Source organism: Lepidochelys olivacea, assembly GCF_965140295.1.
Source record: "Lepidochelys olivacea isolate rLepOli2 genome assembly, chromosome: 1".
In the NCBI taxonomy this organism is placed as follows: domain Eukaryota; kingdom Metazoa; phylum Chordata; order Testudines; family Cheloniidae; genus Lepidochelys; species Lepidochelys olivacea.
Genome location: NC_140411.1, coordinates 313,068,656 through 313,093,190, shown reverse-complemented (window position 1 = coordinate 313,093,190; position 24,535 = coordinate 313,068,656). Strand labels below are relative to the sequence as shown.

General features: G+C 45.5%; 1 protein-coding gene across 5 annotated transcripts in view; it reads left to right on the top strand.

Moving 5' to 3' along the window:
* POT1 (protection of telomeres 1) overlaps positions 1–24,535 on the top strand; it is a 167,678-nt gene that overhangs the window by 36,757 nt on the left and 106,386 nt on the right. For 4 of the 5 annotated variants that reach the window (XM_084612063.1, XM_084612061.1, XM_084612062.1 and 1 more), the window contains 2 exons: positions 5,452–5,524; positions 8,766–8,857. In XM_084612063.1, coding sequence (XP_084468189.1) covers positions 5,452–5,524; positions 8,766–8,857 — 165 coding nt within the window. Of the gene's footprint in view, positions 1–5,451; positions 5,525–8,765; positions 8,858–18,792; positions 20,498–24,535 lie in introns of those variants that run through there. The other variant, XM_084612064.1, reaches the window with a different exon arrangement.

The following is a 24,535-nucleotide window of genomic DNA, read 5'->3' as shown; positions in this document are numbered from 1 at the left end:
AAGTCCTCCTTTTCTTTTTACAGATACAGACTAACATGGCTGCTACTCTGAATCCATAGTTACTGTCGCTCTCCAGAGGGATTACCATGTTGCAGAGCTAAAAGGAAATGAGCTGAATCAATTTTTAATTTTTTGGCCAATGTCTAAATTCATTTTGTCCTCAATGAATTTATCCTGACTCAGCAAAGGTGATAAAGGAACACATAGCAGCATGGAATTTAGTCTAGTTTAAAAAGAAAATCCTCTTGCTACAGCTGCTCTGAGTCTCCCCACTGTCTTTTGTAGTTTTACAATCACATTTTCCTGGTTTTTTTTTTTTGGTTTTAAAGTTCCCCTCTCCTTTTGCTGTATGAAGCTGACTGCTCAGGGGAATCAATGAAACTGACTAGATACGAAGTACTAAACTGCAAGAGTAGACCAACTAATTTTAGATGTTTGTTTAGGCATAAGTTATCAAATATTTTCAGACAAAAATTTGATTTTCTTAAGTTTAACTGCCAGCTGAAATGAAATAACACATTCCAAGCTATTCTGTTGGAATGTGTTATTCTGGAGATTATGTATTGTAAACCATTTTCCAAACCTTTTCACGAAGGTGTTTGGATATGTGAGGGACAGTGCTGTGAAAGTGAGCAAGTACTGGGCAAAAGCCTGAAACACATACTACTTAATGGAACACGTTTAACATCTTGGCACATCTCCTGTACTTCTTGGGGAACATTTGGAGGAGGAGCTTTAGGAACGTAAGTTTTCTAGTGGTAGTTGGGGAAGAAAGAAAATAGGGCAATTCATAGCTACTCCAATGAAAGCCATTTACAAACAGTTCTTGCAGTGTCACTGCAAATACTTAGGCCACGTCTGCACTTACTGTGAATCGATGCTGCTGCGGGTCGAGTGAAGACCCACTAAATTGACCGCAGAGCTCTCTCTGGTCGATTCCTGTACTCCACCATAAAGAGAGGAGGAAGGTAAGTCGATGGGAGAGTGTCTCCTGTCGACGCAGCATGATGTAGACACTGCAGTTAAGTCCACCTAAGCTATGTTATTCATAGAGTTGGGGTAGTGTAACTTAAGTTGACTTACCCCAGTAGTGTAGACAAGCTCTTAGTATTGCTTTCCTTGTTGGTCATTGCAATGTTTGATTTCCTGATACTTTTTGCTACGTAGGACACTTGGATTAGGACAGCTCCTTTTCCAAAGAAAGGTACAGCAACTGACAATGGTGTAATTTTGTCAAATCAAAATTTTGTCTATCAAATGTAATTTTAAGGATGTAGAATACATAGTATGTATCTGCATCAGTAGAAATGCGCAAAACATGAGGCAGACTAACTGAAAGCCCACTTGATTTATGTCACAAAACTGGATTTTGTCACTTTACCAGAAGACACAGATAAGCTTTTGAGTACTGAGATGCAAAAAGAAAGGAGCAAACCAAAACACACACACCATGGTAAGATGCACCCAGACACTGCAGGAGTGCTTGGAGCAAAATGAAAAGGAGTACTTGTGGCACCTTAGAGACTAACAAATTTATTAGAGCATAAGCAGCAAAATGGTTGATTATATCAGCCAGGTGCACCTAATTTGAAGCAGTGCAAGTACTTTATCGACATAGGAAGCCTTGGAGGTTATCAGATATCTTTCTAGTAAACCAGCTTCTGAGGATTATATCGCCGTGAAAGCACACCTGGATTGAGTGAAAAGGACGTTGTTTAGTTTTATCAGGTTAGCACAGAATGTTTTCCAGACTTGAAAGTTTTCTTTAAGTGCCAGTCCATAGTGCAAGTGATTAAACCTTCTTTTTATGTTCTGTCAGTGGTGCTCAAAGTTTTCCGGCTGTGTGCCCCCCCCCCCTCGTCCCACCACCACCAGTAGTGGAATCTGTCTGTGTCCTCCCTCCATTACTGCACAGTGTGCTCAGTGGTGGAGCTGGGGGCGGAACTGGGGACGGGGGAAGGAGCTGAGACTAGAGGCGAAGCTGGCCTGGGGGCAGAGAGGGAATGAGGGCAGAATTGGATTGGGGTGGAGCAGGGAGTGGAGCAGAGTTGGGCTGGGGGAGAGTGGCACTGGGTGGAGCTCCTTTCCCACTCCTGTGGGGGCTGGCCCAGGCCTCACTGCAGGGCTGCCTCTCCCTGTGCTCCTGCATGTTCCTCTGCATCCCCCCAGAGGACCACTGTGTTATACTAATGCTAGATGTTAAATGCAGGGGCATGAAACCAGAGAACTTAGGTCAGCATATAGTGCTGCAACAGAATGAACTCAAATGAAGAACAGTTCCTCCAACAAAAGTTCCAGAACACTTATTCTTGCTCATTTGTTTTTATTAAAATTTGGTGTCTCTTTTTTTAACAACCTGTGCACAGGTTATCCTTTGCTTGTGTCAAGGCTGATTCCCCACTCTGGCACTCTGAATGCAGGAAGTGGGGGCCTGCAAGGATTCTAAAAATTAATACTGGCCACTCTAGGCTTGTATTAAACTTGTATTAAACTCACAAAGTTACAACTTTTCTCTGACCTTGGATGGGTAGATGCTGCAACCACCCAAGTGCAAAATCCTTTGAGAACCCAGGAAGGCGCACTTGGGAATTCCTTCCTGTGGGGTAAAATGTAAATTTTATTAGAAACAAAAAGAAAATACATCTGGAAACTCAGGCAAGTGCTAGATTTAAAAAAAAAACAACAAAAAACCCACTTTCAAGGAGTAAGCATCAAGAACAACTTTCTTGAGGTGCAGCTTAAAAGTTAAAAGCAAAACAAAAGCATTTGGGGTTATCACAGCGGAGTCCACAAGCCATAAAGAAATAAAAAGACATAAACCTAATTGCATCTTCCCAGACATTTCCTGATCTACTTACATATCTGGGATTTCAAATGAGTAGTTTTAGGTATGATACCGAGGATTTTTCATACCTGGCCCCAAGCTTCTTACAGCATACTTGCTCCCTGTTTGCCTCTCCCCGAGAACAACAGACAGAGAAAGGGGAAGTTTTTTCTCAATTTTAAAAAGTTCTATCCTTCCCAATGGCTTTTTTGGTCAGGTGCACACTCCCTTCCTTTTACCTGTGCATAATAGGGAGACTTTTTAACTCTTTACAGGTAAAGCAAGTAGAGAACAGCTACTAAGAGGGATTTTATAGCTAACTGGCTCGCTGAGTGTTCATAGAAGGGAGCCCGCCTTTCATTTATCACAGATTGTCATTAACTCTTCAGTTGCTTTCTCCCTTCCGCCCCAACCCCCCATCTTTAATCAGTTTCTGCTCTTTTACACTGGTAGCTCCATTAGATTCAATGGAACTATGGATTTAGACTGATGTTACTGGCAACAGACAAAATTTAGTGAATCTTTTTTAACAACTTGTACACAGGTTATCCTTTACTTGTAATTTTAAATAAATCCCCAAATTAAAATATGAGTGGAAAATCTGTTTCTTCAGGTACTTTTAGGGACATTTCCAGTACCTTTATAAAGCATAGTTTTAGTGGTTGCTGGTGATTAAAATGTGCATTTATAACATTTCATGTTGCCCCATAAACTTGCCATCTTGCTCCTGAAAAGTGGCATTATTACCATGATAAAATACAGCCTATGTTATAACTTTTTCTTTGTTTTGTTCTAAATGAAACACTATTGCTGCTTTGGCAGAAATAAAGCTGTACAACATGTTCTGAATCACTATTCTATTTGAAATATGTTGAAGATTAGGGGTAGTTGGATTTATTTTAATAATTACCTTTTTAGACAAAAAAAGAAGAAAAATTATTTGGATTTAATGTGGAGACTTCTATTTCGGTTACTGGTTAGTTGCCGAATGTTGTTTATTTCTTAAAGTGTCTGTAATAGATGGTTATTGATAGGTAGTCTATACTTCATTTAGCTTTTGTGCCTCCTCCTTTTGTGACAGCTGTTTCCACTGCCTAACACTGTCTTCTAATATTTAACCCACACTTCCCGTGATGCAATATAAGACCACTATGACTCTTTCTGTCCTGGCTGGCTGGTAATAACATACCTGTCATCTTGGTAATGCTCCTTTTGTGTTTTTATAGAAGGTTGTCTTTCTCCCTCTCTACTGCAACCATGTTTTCTCCATACTGAACATACCCAGTTCTCTTACAGATAGATAGATATATATATTTATTTTTCAAACCTTATGTTTTTCTTCCCCCTGAACCATTCTCCATATTGTTCTATTTTTAAAATGGGCATAGTACTAAACCTGCCAAATGTGGAGGAATGCACTCAGTTGACTTACATGTTCTGTTAATTAACCTTTTTATGGTAAAATCCCTTTTTTGCCCCATTCATTCATTCTAAGCAGATGTCCAGTATAACTAGAATTGGAATGCAATGATATAATTCTGTGCTTCCATTTGACTTCAGTGTAAACGGAGTTTGATTGTTAGTAGGTTACCCTGTACAGCCAAAAAGTATTTGCAACGTTCACACAATGGTGTGATTCAACGCTACAAACCCCGGGTTTGGATGATACCACTATTCCGATCAGTTCTCCACATCTTAAGTACCATTTATACAGAGGATTATTTATTCCCATATGAATTTCTGTATTTTTGTCTCTTGACTCTAATTTCACATGCATCTCAATATTTTCCTCCAGAATATTTGCAATCCATGGTATCTTCTGATTATTTTGCATCACCTCTTTAGCCACTTTTTTTACCTCTGTGAATTAGCCCTTCATTTGCCCTTAACTAGCAAAACCTATCATTGTGGTACCTACTTTAAGTACATGGCCTACATTTCTGAGGTACTCGTTAGCATCTGTGTAGCAACTACTGACAACAACTCTTGCAGAAATGTTGTTGAGAGTTGCTTATGTGTCTGTCCACTTGAATCTTTGTCAGAAATCAAATTTATTTTTAATGCCTACATATTTTTATCTCCTGGTTTGTAACTCTCAGTTAATTATTTTGTTATGCTCCTCTGTCTAAATATTATTTCCTATATTCTGAGAGGCTATTGTTTTCCTGCCTTCTCTGGTTTACTTGCTTTAGTTAACTTCTCACCGGATATGTGCTGCTTTTCTCCGAGTGGAAAGTCCAAGAACATATATATGAAAAGCAGTGATTATTTTAGTTTTGGTCACCTATTAGCCACTTGCTTTCTTCCTTTCTCGTTGCTTTAGTCTAGATGATTAAATTGCTCAATGTCAAACACCCTCTTAGAACTGACACCTTTTGGTTAAAATTCACTTACTTGCTCTCATATCTTCTTAACCTTGACCACCAAATTACTCTAAACCTCCCCCCACAATCTATTTGTCAAACCACAATAACATTAATTCATGCTGGACACTCCAGAGCAAAAGCTGGCTTTGTGCTTTGAAGCTTCTACCAGTTATTTCTATTGCAGTGACCCAGAGTTGCTCATAGCTTTATTTTGGAGTTTTTTGTTAATCAAATTTTTTTTTGTCTCTTCTTTCATTTCAGGGAACAGTTATTCTCTCCTACCCTTTAACTAAACTTGGAAATGGAACAGAATTTTTCAAGATTGTACTTCAAGGTATTCCCATTTAAACATACAATTCTTTACTTCTGTTGAAATTACTAATGCATCTCTTAAAATTTTGCTATATCAGTATTAATAAACCTTGGAAAAGAGCTGTTTTGTTGTGTTCAGCACTTGTATACGTTCCCTCAGAATATGGTATTTTAAATTTACATGCCACTGAGTCATTTGAAGCAACGTGACCATAGTGCTTCAACAGACTTCTTGTAGTTATGCAACCTTGTAATCTGTTGTTATAGATTGTTCCAGCAATATATTACTTTTATGTACTGTCTTAATGCTGCATTTCTTCAGTTTGTAACCACTTGAAAAACTGAAGAGCAACTGAATCAAATTCAGTAGTAATCACCATGGTTGATATATGAAAATAAAGCATTTATTGTGGCCATTGTGCTGACAGAAGATATAATGTATAACATATTGAGTCCTATTCCAGGTTGAACAGATTAAAGCTATATCTTTAACTAATTGACTTGGGCTTTAAAAAAAGAGACATTTAGTAGTCAAGACTAAACTGCACAGCTAGAAGCTGAAACAAAAGATGAGGAAGGGAAAGATTGCCAGTGAGATTCAAAACAACTGCTGAGAAGCCCAGTTCCTGTGGAGAAAGAATGCAGATGGTGTTCCTAGATACTGCTCGGGGCACTAACTCTTGTATTGGACTCTGGCAATACAGTGTCTAAGGGCTTGTCTACACTGGCAGTTTACAGCGCTGCAACTTTCTCGCTCAGGGGTGTGAAAAAACACACCCCGAGCGCAGCAAGTTTCAGTGCTGTAAAGCACCAATGTAGACAGTGCACCAGCACTGGGAGCCATGCCCCTCATGGAGGTGGGTTTTTTAGAGCGCGGGGAGAGCTTTCTCCCAACGGTGCGCCGCGACCACACAAGTGCTGCCGTGGCAGTGCTTTAGCGTTGCCAGTGTAGACTAGCCTTAAGTTTTGAAGTCCCTCTTCTGGCCCAGAAGAAAATATTTTATTTCTGTCTTCCTCCTTCCCACTTTACTTCTGCTCGCCCCCATCCTGTCCTCCACTAGAGGATCTCTGCTACTTGACTCCTCTCTGTCTCCTGGTTGTTGTATGAGGGTAGGGAAAGGGGGGCTAATCTATTACTATACCTCTCCAGCCTCAAGGGTTATTTTGTGGTTCTTGTCCTCTACTCTCTAGTTACGTTTACACTACACATCACTTTCAGCAGCGTGTTGTGTACACGTAGCTACATGCCAGAGTGAAAAGCACATTGTGTCCACACTGCGGTGTGCAGCTAGATGATCCAATGAAAAGTTCTGGCAGAGGGGAGGCAGCAGAGAAAGGCTCTATCAGTGGGGAAGCAACAGGACACCGCGCTGACAAAAATAGCAGTGTAGATGGGGAGGCACGGCTTGGGTGAGTTGAGAGCCTTATTGGATGTGTACTTGAGTATATATCCACACCCTTCAAGCATGTCTTTATTCTACTTGCCTAAGCCATGCCTCACCATTTACCCTGCTGTTTGTACCTGTGCTACAGGGTCTACATGAGTATGTGCACTATACACCCCTGAAAAGCATGCAGTGTAGATGAAACTTATCTGCAGTGCTGATGCTCCTAGCACACAGAGGTGGGCAAACTATGGCCTGTGGGCCACATCCAGCCCACGGGACTGTCCTGCCTGGTCTCTGAGCTCCTGGCCGGGAGGCTTACCCCCGGCCCCTCCCCCCTCCCAGACAGCCATGCCACCACGCGGGCGGTGCTCTGGCCTGCCACTCCTATCGGGCAGCGTGGCTGGCTCTGGCATGGTAAGGGAGCGGGGGGGTTGGATAAGGGGCAGAGGGTCCCAAGGGACAGTCAGGGAGCCGGGGGGGGAGGGGAGGGAGGTTGGATGGGGGTGACCGGGGGGTGGTTGGGGCGGAGGTTCTTGGGGGGAGGGTCAGAGCACGGGGAACAAGGGCAGTCTGATATGGTGTGGGAGTCCCAGGGGCCTATTAGGGGGTGGGGATGTGGATAGGGGTTGTGGCAGTCAGGGGACAGGGAGTGGGGGGGAGTTGGATAGGGGGTGGGTTGGGGCGGATAGGGGGTGGGGGGCTCCTGTGAGGGGGCAGTCAGGGGTCAAGGAGAAGGGGGGGTTGGATGGGTCAGGGGTTCTGAGGGGGGTTGGAAGTGGGAGGGGGTGGATAGGGAACGGGGGCTAGGCTGTTTGGGGAGGCACAGCCTTCCCTACCTGGTCCTCCATACAGTTGCACAACCCCGATGTGGCCCTCAGGCCAAAAAGTTTGCCCACGCCGTCCTAGCAGCAGGTGAATTTGATGCAGTCATTGTCAGTTTCACTGCTACCTACTCAGGTCTGAATAGACCTGAAACTTCCCCAGAGTTTTGTTAATTGCACTCTGCTGCGAGTCAGGTTATCTATGAGCCTCAGCAGGGGCACTGGAGTTCTTTACAGTTTCAAAAAAATGACTGTATCGATTCACACATGGATGGTCATTTCTGTAACCATAACAGCTAGAATATGTTTTAAAATGAAAGCTTAATTATAGCAGATATTCAAACCTAGGTCTCCCAGCTCCCCGGGGAAAACTTCTTGGTACTTACAAGTGCATGAAGGGACTTTTTTCAAGTTGCAGTGGGGGAGGTTTAGATTGGATATTAGGAAAAACTTTTTCACTATGAGGGTGGTGAAACACTGGAATGCGTTACCTAGGGAGATGGTAGAATCTCCTTCCTTAGAGGTTTTAAAGGTCAGGCTTGACAAAGCCCTGGCTGGGATGATTTAACTGGGAATTGGTCCTGCTTCGAGCAGGGGGTTGGACTAGATGACCTTCAGGGGTCCCTTCCAACCCTGATATTCTATGATATGATTCTATGATAAGTCATGGATTATCTCCATATAAAATAGTTATACAATATATTCTTTGCTAATACAGAGAATTAAATATAACTTAGTAGTGTATTCTATCTGTAACATCATCCAAAGTGGGAGCTTTGTCACTTCTATGTTTAATATACATTGTTTCTCTGTACATGCACATTTTAAATTGTGATCAAACACATGAAAAGTATTCTATTTCATATAGACAGTATTGTTTGTATAGCTGCTTTTCTGGGCCTTTTAAAATATTTTGCATGTATATATTAGTTTTCGTTATTCAAATAAAAATGTGTTTTGCATTGTATAGAATGTTTTTGTAGAGACTTTTCTGTCACCATTTTGGTATAAAAGGATTTGTAGTAATCTGGTTTGTTTATGCTTCTTGTTATAGAGTCAGAGAATTCATGTTCAAAGACCAGCACCGTCAATGTTTTATTCTTTGGAAGGTTGGCAGACGATTGTGGAAAAGTTGTACATCAAGGGGTAAAAATTTTTATTTCTTCGTCTTTCTGAGTGGCTTTTCTAAAGATGTAGCTTAATTTACTATTCTATCTAATTTGTATGGCTGTCATTTAAAATAGATTTTAAGCGACATATTGAGTCGTTATTAGAAATATTAACTAGAAAGGAAAATATAGTTTTGATTATGTTAATTTCTTATTAACCCAAAAAGTAAACTAAGAAATTGATTATTTTATATTATCAGAATACCGTCCTGTTTACCTAGCAAATGAATGTGGATGAATATTGGTGAATGGTGACTGAGGCTGCCCAGTTATGAATATAAGTAACATTTATGTTGTAGTTTGACGTAGACAGTAGATTAATCACTGAGTTGATTTAAATGACACTATCAAGCAAAAAGTGTTTTGAAAATGCCTAAAATTGTGTAACTTTTACTATTTATGCAGTATAATTGGTGTACCTTACTCTTTGTGGATAATGAATCTAGCAGTAGAATATACATACAATATAATAGTAATGCCTATCTCTTGTATATAAAACCACATATGGCACTTCCTTCACTGGCTGGCTGCTGTCTTCATAATGCAGCAGAGTTACATGTTTGGTTTAATATACCAGTGAGATGCATGTTAAGTCAAATCAGCACAAGAGGCTGGTTGTTATGGGCCTAAAGAAGGAAAATAAAACAATTTTAAACAACGAATGTGCTAAATATTGGTTAGCTTGGATGATGATGACGCTTTAGTAAACTGATGTGCAGATCAGTAGTTAAACTAAAAAAAGGAAGGCCAGAAAAAAGTGAATCCGGTACATAGCTGTGTTTTAATGATTCAACATTTTTTGAAGTAAACAATTTGAAGCAAAAATCAGTGTGAATTTAGTGTGGAAAGACCAATGGCTTGGGTAATGTACTTGGCAAGCTTCTTTGCACAACTCTGTCACTACATTTTACCACTGTACTAACCTATGGGGTACACGGATGCGCGCACACAACTGACCACTTTTCAGGGCGGGTCTGGAAATGGGCAGCTTCAGCCTGAGTTACTCTGTATTTGTGGAGTGTATGAAATGCATATGTATTGGGCTAGCTCTGCTCTTTTAAAGACCAACCAGCTTTTTTTTTTTTTTTTAACTCCGAGCCAAGTTATGACTTAAACTTGGCTCTCAGTAGAAAAAAAAAAAGAATAGACTTATACTTCTCAAGAGAAGCTTTAATACAAAACCATATCAGCTTCAAAGATTCATTCATCAGACCATGAGGAAGGTGGGATGGAAGCTGCTGGTTTCCAGGGCTACACTGAGAGCTTTAAAATCCTTGAGATTTAAGAGATGGGCAAACTACGGCCTGCGGGCCACATCCAGCCTGCCAGACTGTCCTACCCGGCCCTTGAGCTCCCGGATGGGGAGGCTAGCCCCCGGCCCTTCCTCTGCTGCCCTCCTCCCATGTAGGTATGCTGCCATGCGGACAGCGCAGCTTGCACCTGCCCACCTACTAGGCTTTCCAATAAGCCAGTCCTGCCACTCTGAGCAGCATGGTAAGGGGGGTGGGGGGAGGTTAGATAAGGTGCAGGAGTTTCCGGGGGGCAGTCCAGGACAGGGAGAAGGGGGCGGTTGGATGGGGCGGAGGTTGTGGGGGAGGGCAGTCAGAGGACAGGGAACGGGGGCGTTGGATAGGTGTGGGAGTCCCAGGAGGCCTGTCGGGGGGGGTGGGTGTGGATAGGGGTTGGGGCAGTCAGGGGACAGGGAGTGGTTGGATGGGGGAGGGCCTGGGGCGGTGGTTGGGGAAGGGGGCCTGGGAGAGGGTGGTCAGGGGACAAGGAGCAGTGGGAGTTGGATGGGTCGGAGGTTCTGAGGGGGGCAGTCGGGGGTGGTAAGTGGGAGGGGGTTGATGGGGAGGCACAGCTTTCCCTACCCAGCCCTTCATACAGTTTTGCACCCCCGATGTAGTCTCTATGAGACTAGCTTAAAAAAAATCCATGAATATTCTTTTGGCAGAAATATCGATCCATCACAAATATATCAAATGTAAAGTCCTAGATTAAGGCTAGAAGGAACCATTATAATCATCTAGTCTTATTGCATCTGTAACACAGGTCAAAGAGGCTTAGCGGTAATTTCTGAATCAAACCCATAATTCTGTTTCAGCTATAGCATGTTTTTAGAAAGATATCCAGTCTTGATTTAAAGATTTCAGGTGATGGGGAATCTTCTACATCTCTAAGTAAGTTATTAGTTACCCTCACTGTTAAAAACTTGTGCCATATTTCTAGTCTGAACTTGTCTAGCTGCTATTTCCAACCTTTAGATCTTGTTATGCTTTTGTCTGTTAAAGTGCTGTCTACTGTCAGAAATCTCATTCCCATTTAAGTGCTGGCAGACCATGATTGAATTTCCTCTTATCCAAGAGAAGGTTAACTAAATAGACTGAGCTGCTTTTATGTTGCTTAAAGGCATGTTTTCCAAGGTAGACCAGTTTTTCAGCAGCCCCTTTTTGTGAAATTGAGCTTGTGTATATTAATTTGGTCTTTAAGCTGATGAAGGGTCCTTTTGAGCCATTTGGTACATATGAGCTCAAGGAGGGTACATGGGAGGTCATTTCAGACTTTGGTAAAGACTTTGGGTCACAGGGTGAGCTTTGTTCCATGTGACTTATTTCTGTGGGTTCTGATGTAACTCAGAGTCTTGTCTAATTGTTTCTCAGATTGAATCCTTCACTGTTGTAGACTGGCATGCCTAGAGCTTAAAGGTCACGTCAAGTCTCATGGAGTTTGGGGCAGAGTAGCTTTTGCTGACAGCCTCAAATCTCTGCAGCAGATTTGCAAAGCAACTACATGGTAGTTTATACGAAGATTGTCAAAGTCATGTGACGTCAAGAAACAAATCCAGGTTCAGATAGTCTTGTTCCAGAGCCGATTCCCCACGTCACCAGTGGCTGAGTCCTCTGAAAATTAAAGATCTGGTGGTTTTTGCCCTTCCTGGCAGAAATACAAGCTGCAAAATAAGCAGCAAAATGAGGCCCTATGCAGTAATTAGAAGATCAGAGAGCGGAGCAGCAAACAGCAGGCACTGAACAGCCAATTTCAAATGTCCAGAGTGCACCAGCATCAGTGTTCAAACCTCCGTTGTGACTTGGAACTTCATTATACTTACACCACTTCTAAAATGTGGTGTTGGGTTGTGGTTTTTTTTAATTGTTCAGTGATAATCTGAGTGGATGAATTTGAGTTCTGGAAAGAACGGAGCTGTGACTCAGCAGGGTTTAATTAAAAAGCAAGATTATTATTCTCGATACACAAGCCCCCCTCCTGATAAGATACAGAAGGCAATAAAGATCAAAATGAAAGGAAAATACTTTGATAGCAACAGTTCCTTTCCAAGATCCTGATCTGAAATACTTTTTGGACTGCAGTAATCCGTAGACATCTCCAGCAGAGTCTGTTCTGGGAGACAAAGGTCAATATGAGTTAGAGTATGTCTACACTACGAAATTAGGTCGAATTTATAGAAGTCGTTTTTTTAGAAATCAGTTTTATATATTCGAGTGTGTGTGTCCCCACAGAAAATGCTCTGAGTGCATTAACTCGGCGGAGTGCTTCCACAGTACTGAGGCTAGAGTCGACTTCCAGAGCATTGCACTGTGGGTAGCTATCCCACAGTTCCCGCAGTCTCTGCTGCCCGTTGGAATTCTGGGCGGAGATCCCAATGCCTGATGGGGCTAAAACATTGTCGCGGGTGGTTCTGGGTACATATTGTCAGGCCCCCGTTCCCTCCCTCCCTCCGTGAAAGCAAGGGCAGACAATCGTTTCGCGCCTTTTTTCCTGAGTTACCTGTGCAGACGCCTTACCATGGCAAGCATGGAGTCCACTCAGCTCACTGTCACCGTATGTCTCCTGGGTGCTGGCAGACGCGTTACTACATTGCTACACAGCAGCAGCAACCCATTGCCTTGTGGCAGCAGACGGTGCAATAGGACTGGTAGCTGTCATCGTCATGTCCGAGGTGCTCCTGGTCGCCTGTGTGAGGTTGATCAGGAGCGCCTGGGCAGACATGGGCGCAGGGACTAAATTTGGAGTGACTTGATCAAGTCATTCTCTTTAGTCCTGCAGTCAGTCCTATTGAACCATCTTATGGTGAGCAGGCAGGCAATACGGATTGCCAGCAGTCCTATTGTACCATCTTCTGCCGAGCAGCCATGAGCTGTGGATGGCATGCAGTCCGTCTGCACCGTCTGCTGCTAGCCAAAGATGTAAAAGATAGATGGAGTGGATCAAAACAAGAAATAGACCAGATTTGTTTTGTACTCATTTGCAAACCCGCCCCCTGTCTAGGGGACTCATTCCTCTAGGTCACACTGCAGTCACTCACAGAGAAGGTGCAGCGAGGTAAATCTAGCCATGTATCAATCAGAGACCAATAAGAACAATAACTTAGGTGTACCATTTCTTATTGGAACCCTCCGGGAAGTCCTGCCTGAAATACTCCTTGATGTAAAGCCACCCCCTTTGTTGATTTTTAGCTCCCTGAAGCCAACCCTGTAAGCCATGTCGTCAGTCGCCCCTCCCTCTGTCAGAGCAACGGCAGCCAATCGTTCCGCACCTTTTTTCTGTGCGGACGCCATACCAAGGCAAGCATGGAGGCCGTTCAGTTCACTTTGGCAATTAGGAGCACATTAAACACCACACGCATTATCCAGCAGTATATGCAGCACCAGAACCTGGCAGAGCGATACCAGGCGAGGAGGCGACGTCAGCGCGGTCACATGAGTGGTCAGGACATGGACACAGATTTCTCTGAAAGCATGGGCCCTGCCAATGCATGCATCATGGTGCTAATGGGGCAGGTTCATGCTGTGGAACGCCGATTCTGGGCTCGGGAAACAAGCACAGACTGGTGGGACCGCATAGTGTTGCAGGTCTGGGACGATTCCCAGTGGCTGCGAAACTTTTGCATGCGTAAGGGCACTTTCATGGAACTTTGTGACTTACTTTCCCCTGCCCTGAAGCGCATGAATACCAAGATGAGAGCAGCCCTCACAGTTGAGAAGCGAGTGGCGATAGCCCTGTGGAAGCTTGCAACGCTAGACAGCTACCAGTCAGTTGGCAATCAATTTTTAGTGGGCAAATCTACTGTGGCGGCTGCTGTGATGCATGTAGCCCATGCAATCAAAGATCTGCTGATATCAAGCGTAGTGACCCTGGGAAACGTGCAGGTCATAGTGGATGGCTTTGCTGCAATGGGATTCCCTAACTGTGGTGGGGCCTTAGACGGAACCCATATGCCTATCTTGGCACCGGAGCACCAAGCCAGCGAGTACATAAACCGCAAGGGGTACTTTTCAATAGTGCTGCAAGCTCTGGTGGATCACAAGGGACGTTTCACCAACATCAACGTGGGATGGCCGGGAAAGGTACATGACGCTCGTATCTTCAGGAACTCTGGTCTGTTTCAAAAGCTGCAGGAAGGGACTTTATTCCCAGACCAGAAAATAACAGTTGGGGATGTTGAAATGCCTATAGTTATCCTTGGGGACCCAGCCTACCCCTTAATGCCATGGCTCATGAAGCCGTACACAGGCAGCCTGGACAGTAGTCAGGAGCTGTTCAACTACAGGCTGAGCAAGTGCAGAATGGTGGTAGAATGTGCATTTGGACGTTTAAAGGCGCGCTGGTGCAGTTTACTGACTCGCTTAGACCTCAGCGAAACCAATATTCCCACTGTTATTACTGCTTGCTTTGTGCTCCACAATATCTGTGAGAGTAAGGGGGAGACGTTTATGGCTGGGTGGGAGGTTGAGGCAAATCGCCTGGCTGCTGGTTACGCGCAGCCAGACACCAGAGTGGTCAGAAGAGCACAGGAGGGCGCGGTACGCATCAGAGAAGCTTTGAAAACCAGTTTCATGGCTGGCCAGGCTACGGTGTGAAAGTTCTGTTTGTTTCTCCTTGATGAAACCCCCCGTCCCTTGGTTCACTCTACTTCCCTGTAAGCTAACCACCTTCCTCTCCTCCCTTCGATCACCGCTTGCAGAGGCAATAAAGTCATTGTTGCTTCACATTCATGCATTCTTTATTCATTCATCACACAAATAGGGAGATGACTACCAAGGTAGCCCAGGAGGGGTGGTGGAGGAGGGAAGGAAAATGCCCCACAGCACTTTAAAAGTTTACAACTTTAAAATTTATTGAATGCCAGCCTTTTGTTTTTTGTGCAATCCTCTGTGGTGGAGTGGCTGGTTGGCCGGTGTCCCCCCCACCGCGTTCTTGGGCATCTGGGTGTGGAGGCTATGGAACTTGGGGAGGAGGGTGATTGGTTACACAGGAGCTGTAGTGGCAGTCTGTGCTCCAGCTGCCTTTGCTGCAGCTCAGCCATACACTGGAGCATACTTGTTTGATCGTCCAGCAGCCTCAGCATTGAATCCTGCCTCCTGTCATCACGCTTCCGCCACATTTGAGCTTCAGCCCTCTCTTCAGCCCGCCACTTACTCTCTTCATCCTGCCACCTCTCCTCCCCGTCATTTTGTGCTTTCCTGCACTCTGACATTATTTGCCTCCACGCATTCGTCTGTGCTCTGTCAGTGTGGGAGGACACCATGAGCTCAGAGAACATTTCATCATGAGTGCGTTTTTTTTTTTTTTTTTCTTTCTAATCTTCACTAGCCTCTGGGAAGGAGAAGATCCTGTGATCATTGAAACACATGCAGCTGGTGGAGGGAAAAAAAAGGGACAGCGGTATTTAAAAGGACACATTTCATAAAACAGTGGCTACACTTTTTCAGGGTAAACCTTGCAGTTAACATTACATACATAGCACATGTGCTTTCGTTACAAGGTCGCATTTTGCCTCCCCCCACCGTGTGGCTACCCCCTCAACCCTCTCCATGGCAAACAGCGGGGAACATTTCTGTTCAGCCACAGGCAAACAGCCCAGCAGGAATGGGCTCCTCTGAGTGTCCCCTGAAGAAAAGCACCCTATTTCAACCAGGTGACCATGAATGATATCTCACTCTCCTGAGGATAACACAGAGAGATAAAGAACGGATGTTGTTTGAATGCCAGCAAACATACACTGCAATGCTTTGTTGTACACTGATTCCCGAGTACATGTTACTGGCCTGGAGCGGTAAAGCGTCCTACCGTGAAGGACACAATAAGGCTGCCCTCCCCAGAAACCTTTTGCAAAGGCTTTGGGAGTACATCCAGGAGAGCCACGAATGCCAGGGCAAATTCATCCTTTCACATGCTTGCTTTTAAACCATGTATAGTATTTTTAAAGGTACACTCACTGGAGGTCTCTTTTCCGCCTGCCGGGTCCAGGAGGCAGCCTTGGGTGGGTTCGGAGGGTACTGGCTCCAGGTCCAGGGTGAGAAACAGTTCCTGGCTGTCGGGAAAACCGGTTTCTCCGCTTGCTTGCTGTGAGCTGTCTACAGCCGCCTCCTCCTCCTCATCATCTTCTTCGTCCCCAAAACCTGCTTCCGTGTTGCCTCCATCTCCATTGAAGGAGTCAAACAACACGGCTGGGATAGTGGTGGCTGACCCCCTAAAATGGCATGCAGCTCATCATAGAAGCAGCATGTTTGGGGCTCTGACCCAGAGCGGCCATTCGCCTCTCTGGTTTTCTGGTAGGCTTGCCTCAGCTCCTTAAGTTTCACATGGCACTGCTGTGGGTCCCTGTTATGGCCTCTGTCCTTCATGCGCTTGGAGATTTTGACAAAGGTTTTGGCATTTCGAAAACTGGAACGGAGTTCTGATAGCACGGATTCCTCTCCCCATACAGTGATTAGATCCCCGACCTCCCGTTCAGTCCATGCTGGAGCTCTTCTGCGATTCTGGGACTCCATCATGGTCACCTGCAGCTTGCCACGCTGGCCAAACAGGAAATGAGATTCAAAAGTTCACGGTTCTTTTTCTGTCTACCTGGCCAGTGCATCTGAGTTGAGACTGCTGTCCAGAGCGGTCACAATGGAGCATTCTGGGATAGCTCCCGGAGGCCAATACCATCGAATTGTGTCCACAATACCCCAAATTCGACCCGGCAAGGCCGATTTAAGCTTGTCAGGGGTGGAGTAAGGAAATCGATTTTAAGAGCCCTTTAAGTCTGAATAAAGGGCTTCATTGTGTGGACGGGTGCAGGTTTACATCGATTTAACGCTGCTAAATTTGACCTAAAGTCCTAGTGTTGACGAGGGCTTAGATACCCCTTGAGGTCTTGCTTCCTTAAAAGCACAGTACTAAATTCTCACTCAACTTTTGTTCGTGTTTGTATCATCACTGTACTACGGTACTATGAAGCTCCTATTAATGAATTATTTTAAAAAGAAATAGAAAATGGTAGCTGGCCAGTAGAGAAACACAGTCAGTTCAAGAAGGTTGAATGCTTTAGCACTGCTTGACACTTAGCCCTGGTCTACACTACGAGTTTAGGTCGAATTTAGTAGCATTAGATTGATTTAACCCTGCAGCAGTCCACACAACGAAGCCATTTTTGTCAACTTAATGGGCTCTTAAAATCTATTTCTGTACTCCTCCCCGAGGAGGTGATTAACACTGAAATCAACATTGCCGGGTCGAATTTGGGTTAGTGTGGACTCAGTTTGACGGTATTGGGCTCTGGGAGCAATCCACGCTGCTCCATTGTGACCTCTCTGGACAGCACTCTCAACTCAATGCACTGGCCAGGTACACAGGAAAAGCCCCGCAAACTCTTGAATTTTATTTCCTGTTTGGCCACTGTGGCGTGACCACGCAGAGCTCATCAGCAGAGGTGACCATGATGGAGTCCCAGAATCACAAAAGAGCTCCAGCATGGACTGAACGGGAGGTACGGGATCTGATCGCTCTATGGGGAGAGGAATCCGTGCTATCAGAACTCCGTTCCAGTTTTCAAAATGCCAAAACCTTTGTCAAAATCTCCAAGGGCATGAAGGACAGAGGCCATAACAGGGACCCGCAGCAGTGCCATGTGAAACTTAAGGAGCTGAGGCAAGCCTACCAAAAAACCCAAGAGGCAATCACTCACTCGGGATCAGAGCCCCAGACATGCTGCTTCTATGATGAGCTGCATGGAATTCTAGGGTGTGCCCCTACAACTACCTCACACCTGTACGTGGACTCCTGCAAGGGAGTCTCACACAACAGGGATGAGGATTTTGGGGACGAGGAAGATAACACACACCAGGCAGGCAGAGAAACCGTTCTCCCCGACAGCCAGGAACTGTTTATCACCCTGGAACCAATACCCTCCCAACCTGGGCTCCCAGACCTTAAAGGTGGAGAAGGCATCTCTGGTGAGTGTACCTTTGTAAATATAATACATGGTTTAAAAGCAAGCGTGTTTAATAATTAATTTGCCCTGAAGAATTGGGATGCGTTCGCGGCAAGTACAGCTACTGGAAAAGTCTGTTAACGTGTCTGGGGATGGGACAGAAATCCTCCAGGGACATCTCAATGAAGCTGTCCTGGAGGTACTCCCAAAGCCTTTGCAAAAGGTTTCTGGGGAGGGCAGCCTTATTGCATCCTCCCTGGTAGGACCCTTTACCACTTCAGGCCAGTAACATGTAGTTTGGAATAACTGCATAAGAAAGCATGGCAGCGTGTGGTCCCGCTGTTTGGTGGCATTCAAGCAACATCCGTTCTTTCTCTCTCTATGTTGTCCTCAGGAGAGTGATATCATTCGTAGTCACCTGGTTGAAATGGGGGATTTTATTAAGGGGACATCAGAGGTGGCCGTTCCTGCTGGGCTGTTTGCCTGTGGCTGAAAAGAGATCATCCCCACTGTTAGCCACACTGTGGGGGGAAGGGTGAAGCAATCATCGCAGAGAGTTGGGGCGGGGTTTAGTTGGGTTTGTGCTGCACGTTAACCTGAAAACATCAGCCGCTCCTTTTAAATGGCCAATGTGTCTTTTTCAATTTTAATCTCCCTTTTTTTCCTCCCGCAGCTGCGAATGTTTCAACGCTGCGACTAGCATCTCCATCCCAGAGGCTAGGGCAGATAAGAAGGCGAAAAAAACACACTCGCAATGAAATGTTCTTTGAGCTCATGCAGTCCACCCAAACTGAAAGAGCCCAGCAGAATGCGTGGAGGTAGACAACGGCAGAGTCCAGGAAAGCGAGGACAGATGGAGCAATAGGAGAGGTGGCGGGATCAAGAGGAAAGGTGGCGGCAGCATGATGAAAGGAGGCGGGATGCAATGCTTACGCTACCGGAGAATCAAACTGATATGCTCCGGCGTATGGTTGAGGTGCAGGAAAGGCACAGACCGCCACTGCAACCCCTGTGTGACCAACTGCCCTCCTCCCCAAGTTCCGTAGACTCCTCACCCAGACACCCAAGAACACTCCTGACTACTGTTCAGGGTGCCTATGTATGGCTTCATGAGCCATGGCATTAAGGGGTAGGCTGGGTCCCCAAGGATAACTATAGACATTTCAACATCTCCAACAGTTACTTTCCAGACCAGAAAATAAGTCCCTTGCTGTAGCTGTTCATACCAACCACAGTTCCTGAAGATGCGAGCATCCTGTACCTTTCCCAGCCATCCCACTTTGATGTTGGTGAAACGTCCCTTGTGATCCTATAGTGCTTGCAACACCATTGAAAAGTACCCCTTTCGGTTTATGTACTGGTTGCCTTGGTGATCCAGTCCCAAGATAGGGATATGCATTGCGTCTGTTGCCCCACCACAGTTAGGGAATCCCATTGCAGCAAAGCCATCCACTATGACCTGCACATTTCCCAGGGTCACTACCCTTGATAGCAGCAGCTCAGTGATTGTGTTGGCTTCGTGGATCACAGCAGCCCCCGCAGTAGATTTGCCCAATCACTCCAAATTGATTCCTGATTGACCGGTAGCTGTCTGGCGTTGCAAGCTTCCAGAGGACTATCGCCACTTGCTTGTGAACCGTGAGGGCTGCTCTCATCTTGGTATTCTTGCGCTTCAGGGCAGGGGAAAGCAAGTCACAAAGTTCCATGAAAGTGCCCTTTAGCATGCGAAAGTTTTGCAGCCACTGGGAATCATCCCAGACCTGCAACACTGTGGTCCCACCAGTCTGTCCTTGTTTCCTGGGCCCAGAATCTGCATTCCATGGCATGAGCCTGCCTCATTGCCACCAGCATGGCCAAAGTGCCGGGGCCTGTGCTTTGAGAGAAGTCTGTGTCCATGTCCTCATCGCTCTCTCCACTGCGCTGCCATCGCCTCCTCACCTGCTTTTGCAGGTTCTGGTTCTGCATATACTGCAAGATGATGTGCGTGGTGTTTACAATGCTCATAACCGCTTCAGTGATCTGAGCGGGCTCCATGCTTGCCGTGGTATGGCGTCTGCAGAAGAGCAAAGTTGCAGGGGAAGCAGTGGTTGGATGACCAGTTTTGCAGACCTACTGCACTGTCTGCTGCCAGGACACAACATCTGAGTGGACTGCACGCTTGCCGTGGTATGGCAAGACAGGAGCAGCCAAGCAGAGTGGCAGCAGAAGCAGCCCTGCGAGACTACCAGAAGGGCAGAGTGGCAGCGGAAGTAGTGGATGATGATGGTCATATAGAGGATCTGCGAGGTGGATTCATAGCATCAGGAGAGCAGAGTTGCAGTGGAAGTGGTGGATGATAATGGTTTGCAAACCTACTGCACCGTCTGCTGAAAGCAGTATGGCACCTGCACGGGAAAAAAGGTGCAAAACGATTGTCTGCCGTTGCTTTCACGGAGGGAGGGGCGGCTGATGACATGTACCCAAAAACACCCGCGACAATGTTTTTGCCCCATCAGGCATTGGGAGCTCAACCCAGAATTCCAGTGGGCGGCGGAGACTACAGGAACTGTGGGATAGCTACCCACAGTGCAACTCTCCGAAAGTCAACGCTAGCCTCAGTACTGTGGACGCACTCCGCCGACTTAATGCACTTAGTGGGGACACACACAATCGGCTGTATAAAATCGCTTTCTAAAAAAGCAACGTCTATAAATTCGACCTAATTTCATAGTGTAGACGTACCCTTACAGTTACAAACTCTGCACTTATAGGCATTCTTAAACCTGGCTTTCCTTTGGCAGCTTTAGCTAACACAAGGGAAGAAGTGGTGATAACAGATCATTCCCTTTTCACTGGCTCCCAACTATAGTGCTCTCCATGTCTGCCATAAGTTGGTGGCATTCATTAACCTTCCAGAAATGGTTAGGTATTTCTATTCTTTCTCTCTCTCTCCTTTCTAACTCGGGATGCATTTTCTATTTTCACTGTTTTAAAAATAGTCTGCTGAATCTAGTGATTTCTGTATACACAGTGTATTCATATGACCTGAAAATCCCACATGCTTGATGTAAAGAATTTGATTGTCCACCCAATTACGATAAAAGTAGTTTTTTAAAAGTCCTCTTATCTATAGGGCATTGTAAATCATCGCTTTGAAACTGATAGTTTCTATTTTCAAAACTAACGTTATATAGCAGTTCACATCTTTAAAACAGTATACACACATTGCCTAACTCTTCATAACGCCTCCTTAAGTTGTGTACATATTAACCCCATTTTTCACATATAGAAACAGTCACATAGGCTGTAACTTCCCAAAGGTCCTACCGTAAATCAGTGGGAGAGCTGAGAAAAGATCTCTGCTTTCTATAACCTATATCAGCGGTTCTCAAACTTTAGAAACCTGAGGACCCCCATTTTGATTTCAAATTTTTTGCAGACCCCCAAAGTCCCTGCTCAGCCCTATGCCCCACCCCATCCCCCAACGCCTCACCCCACCTTTTCCTGTCCCCATTCCACCCCATCCCTCCTCTTTCTGCCCCCTCCCCTGATCGTGCCCCATTCCCACTCCTCTGCCTCCCTCCCAGCACCTCATGCATGCTACTGAACAGCTGTTCCCTGGTGGCATTGGGAGGAGGGGAAGGAGTTGATCAACGGAGCACCTGGAGTACCCTTGCGGACCCCAGTTTGAGAAATGCTGGCCTAAATCATGTTGTCTGTTATAATACAGTGCTGACAGATTTCTTTTTCTTCACTTAAATTGTGCATTACTGACAATGATTTAATGTTCACAGTAAAAATTCGATTTATTAATTGGTCACTGTGTGACTATTTGAACCTGTACAATGGTAAAATTTCTTTCCAGTGCAAGACAAGTCCAGTCAGCTATCCAGAACTCTAATCCTGAGTCAGCAACGAAGTTCCAGAATCACTTTTGTGCAGCCAGTAATCTGGTAAAATGCTGAAACAGGAATAATATATACAGGGGCATAGCTTTTTGGTTTAGGGTTGATTTCACTATTGGGGGAACAATGTAAACAGCATCAGCAGCAGTAAAAGCAATGATGCACAACATACAACACCTGGTATGGGCAAAACAGCTCAATTTAGCAATGCTTGTATATGTTAGGGTCTCTTTCAGTTGTTTTGTTTTAGTGTATACACACTGGGTAAGTGTAAGGCAACATTAATATATGTCATCAGTGTAGAGGCAGGGAATGCTACATTATCTAATCTTTTTGACCTATTTTAATTTATTTAGGTTTGAGTGGGTTTTACAGTTTGTGTGACTTATACAGTACCTTTAGGCAGCAAAACACATATTTTGTTTCCATTTATGATGCTATGTAAAACTCCCCATCCCCTGGAATTTTATTTAAGCTGTCTGTTCTCACCTATGTGTTCAGGGAAAAATTTTAGCAAATCCTTCAATGACCAAATATACCCCAAACATTTAAGCTTGCAGTCTTTTTTCTGCAGAAAACATTAAGATTTAGGATCTTAAATAATTTAGAATAGCATTGTGAGAGACTGCTGAATTAGCAAAAAGCATTCATAGTGCAGTATTTGGCTAAAAACGGTCAGCTTTAATCAGAAAGCTCTTTTATCTGTTGTAATCAAACAAACACATGAATAAAAGACATGCAGTAAAAGCTTATGGGAGTGCTGTTGATACAAGGTAAAATAGAAAGCAGAAGGCTGTTAATCTAACATGTTTATAGCCTGACAGGAGTCCATCAGTCTGAAGGTACTTGGGGGATATGGACCACACTGGAGGCAGCTCTGCTGAAAAGTGCTGGTGCCAAAACTGGCCTACTGTAAAGGAGCTTTAAACTGCCCTATGTTTGTTCAGCAAGATGTCTTGTTGCTTCTTTGAAGAGTGTCCCTGTGGGTGCTCCACTTTAGGTGTTTGTGCGCCTTTGCGCTTCTAGGCAGAGATTTGTAGTAGCAGTGCCCTGGTTGTCGGGCGCACGTGCGGCAGCTGTCTTGCGCTGCTCCGAGTGGCTACCCAGCGTGTGCAGCCATCCACCCTCCAGTTCCTTCTCTGTCACCGTTGGCTTTGGTCAGAACAGCAGCATCCTCAAAACCTTGCTATTCCTTTAGTTCAACCCTCATAGTTTTATCCTTCTTTATTCTTCCTCTATTGAAACCAAGCCAAAACCAAAACACAACAACAACAAAAACCTTAAAACAAGGGAGGGCAAACTACAGCCCGCAAGCCATTTTAAGCCAGCCCACAAGCCGCACCAGGTTGCTCAGCCCCGCTTCGGCACCAGGCCTGCTTTGTCTCCTACACGCTCCAATGGGAGCTGCAGGGGATGGGACAGTGTAGGAGCCAAAGCCACGTAGGAGCTGGAGAAGGGTCATGCCTCTGCTTCCGGAAGCATCTCCCCACTCCTGATCCCCCCCCATCCACTCTCCTAGCTACTCAGTCCCAGCCCAGAGCATCCGCTTGTACCCCAAACCTCTCATCCCAGCCCCACCCCAGAGCCCACACCCCCAGCCGGAATCTGCACCCCTTCCCGCACCCCTGCCCCAACCCTTATCCCCCTCCCACCCTCCGAACCCCTTAGTCCCAGCACAGAGCACCCTCCTACACCCCAAACTCCTCATCCTGAGCCCCACCCCAGAGCCCTTACCCCCTTCCACTCCCCAACCCTTTTTTGTGAGCATTCATGGCCCATCATACAATTTTGTGAGCATTCATGGCCTGTCATACGATTTCTATTCCCCGATGTTTGCCCACCCCTTCCCTAAAACCTTTTTCGTTTTTTCTCTCCCGAGGCGGCCATCCACCTCACAGCCCAGAGGCACTTGGAAGGGCCTATTCCCATTTCTTCTTTGTGAATAGCCTCTCTGACATGCTTGGTTCTCCAGGTTTTAAATGCTGTCTGACATGTAGACTGTCAATACCAGTCTCAGACAGTCACTCGCAGTGTGTCCGTTGTCTGGAAGAGACATACATTGCACAGAAGTGCCACCACTGCAAAAAGCTGACAGAGGGTACTAGAAAAGCTAGGGATCTCCAATTAAAACTTATAATGCTGGAGAAATCCCGTCGACCTGCTTCTGATCCTGAGCGCAGGAGCTCTCCGCACCAGCACTCACCCGTGGTGGCATCGGACATGGGATCCTCTTCAAAAACAGCTACAAAGGACCCAGTCCTGCAGAAAGCCACAAAAAAGCTGTCTCACTCCTCACCTCAGTGAGAATCGTCTCAGAAAAGGCAATCTCCGACTGCCAAATCTACCCCGGTACTGTCGGCACCCAAGGCCATGGACCAAAAGGCACCGGGACAGCTTGAGGAGCAAAAAAAAAACCCCCCATGGTCTAGCTCTAAGGACCCAGGAGCAGCTGGGGCATCCCTCCCCTGGCCTGGACCTAGCCCTGGCCCGGATCTGCTGGGGCTAGGGGAGGGACACCTATCCTGCAGCCCCAGCCTTGGAGCTTCTGGGGTGG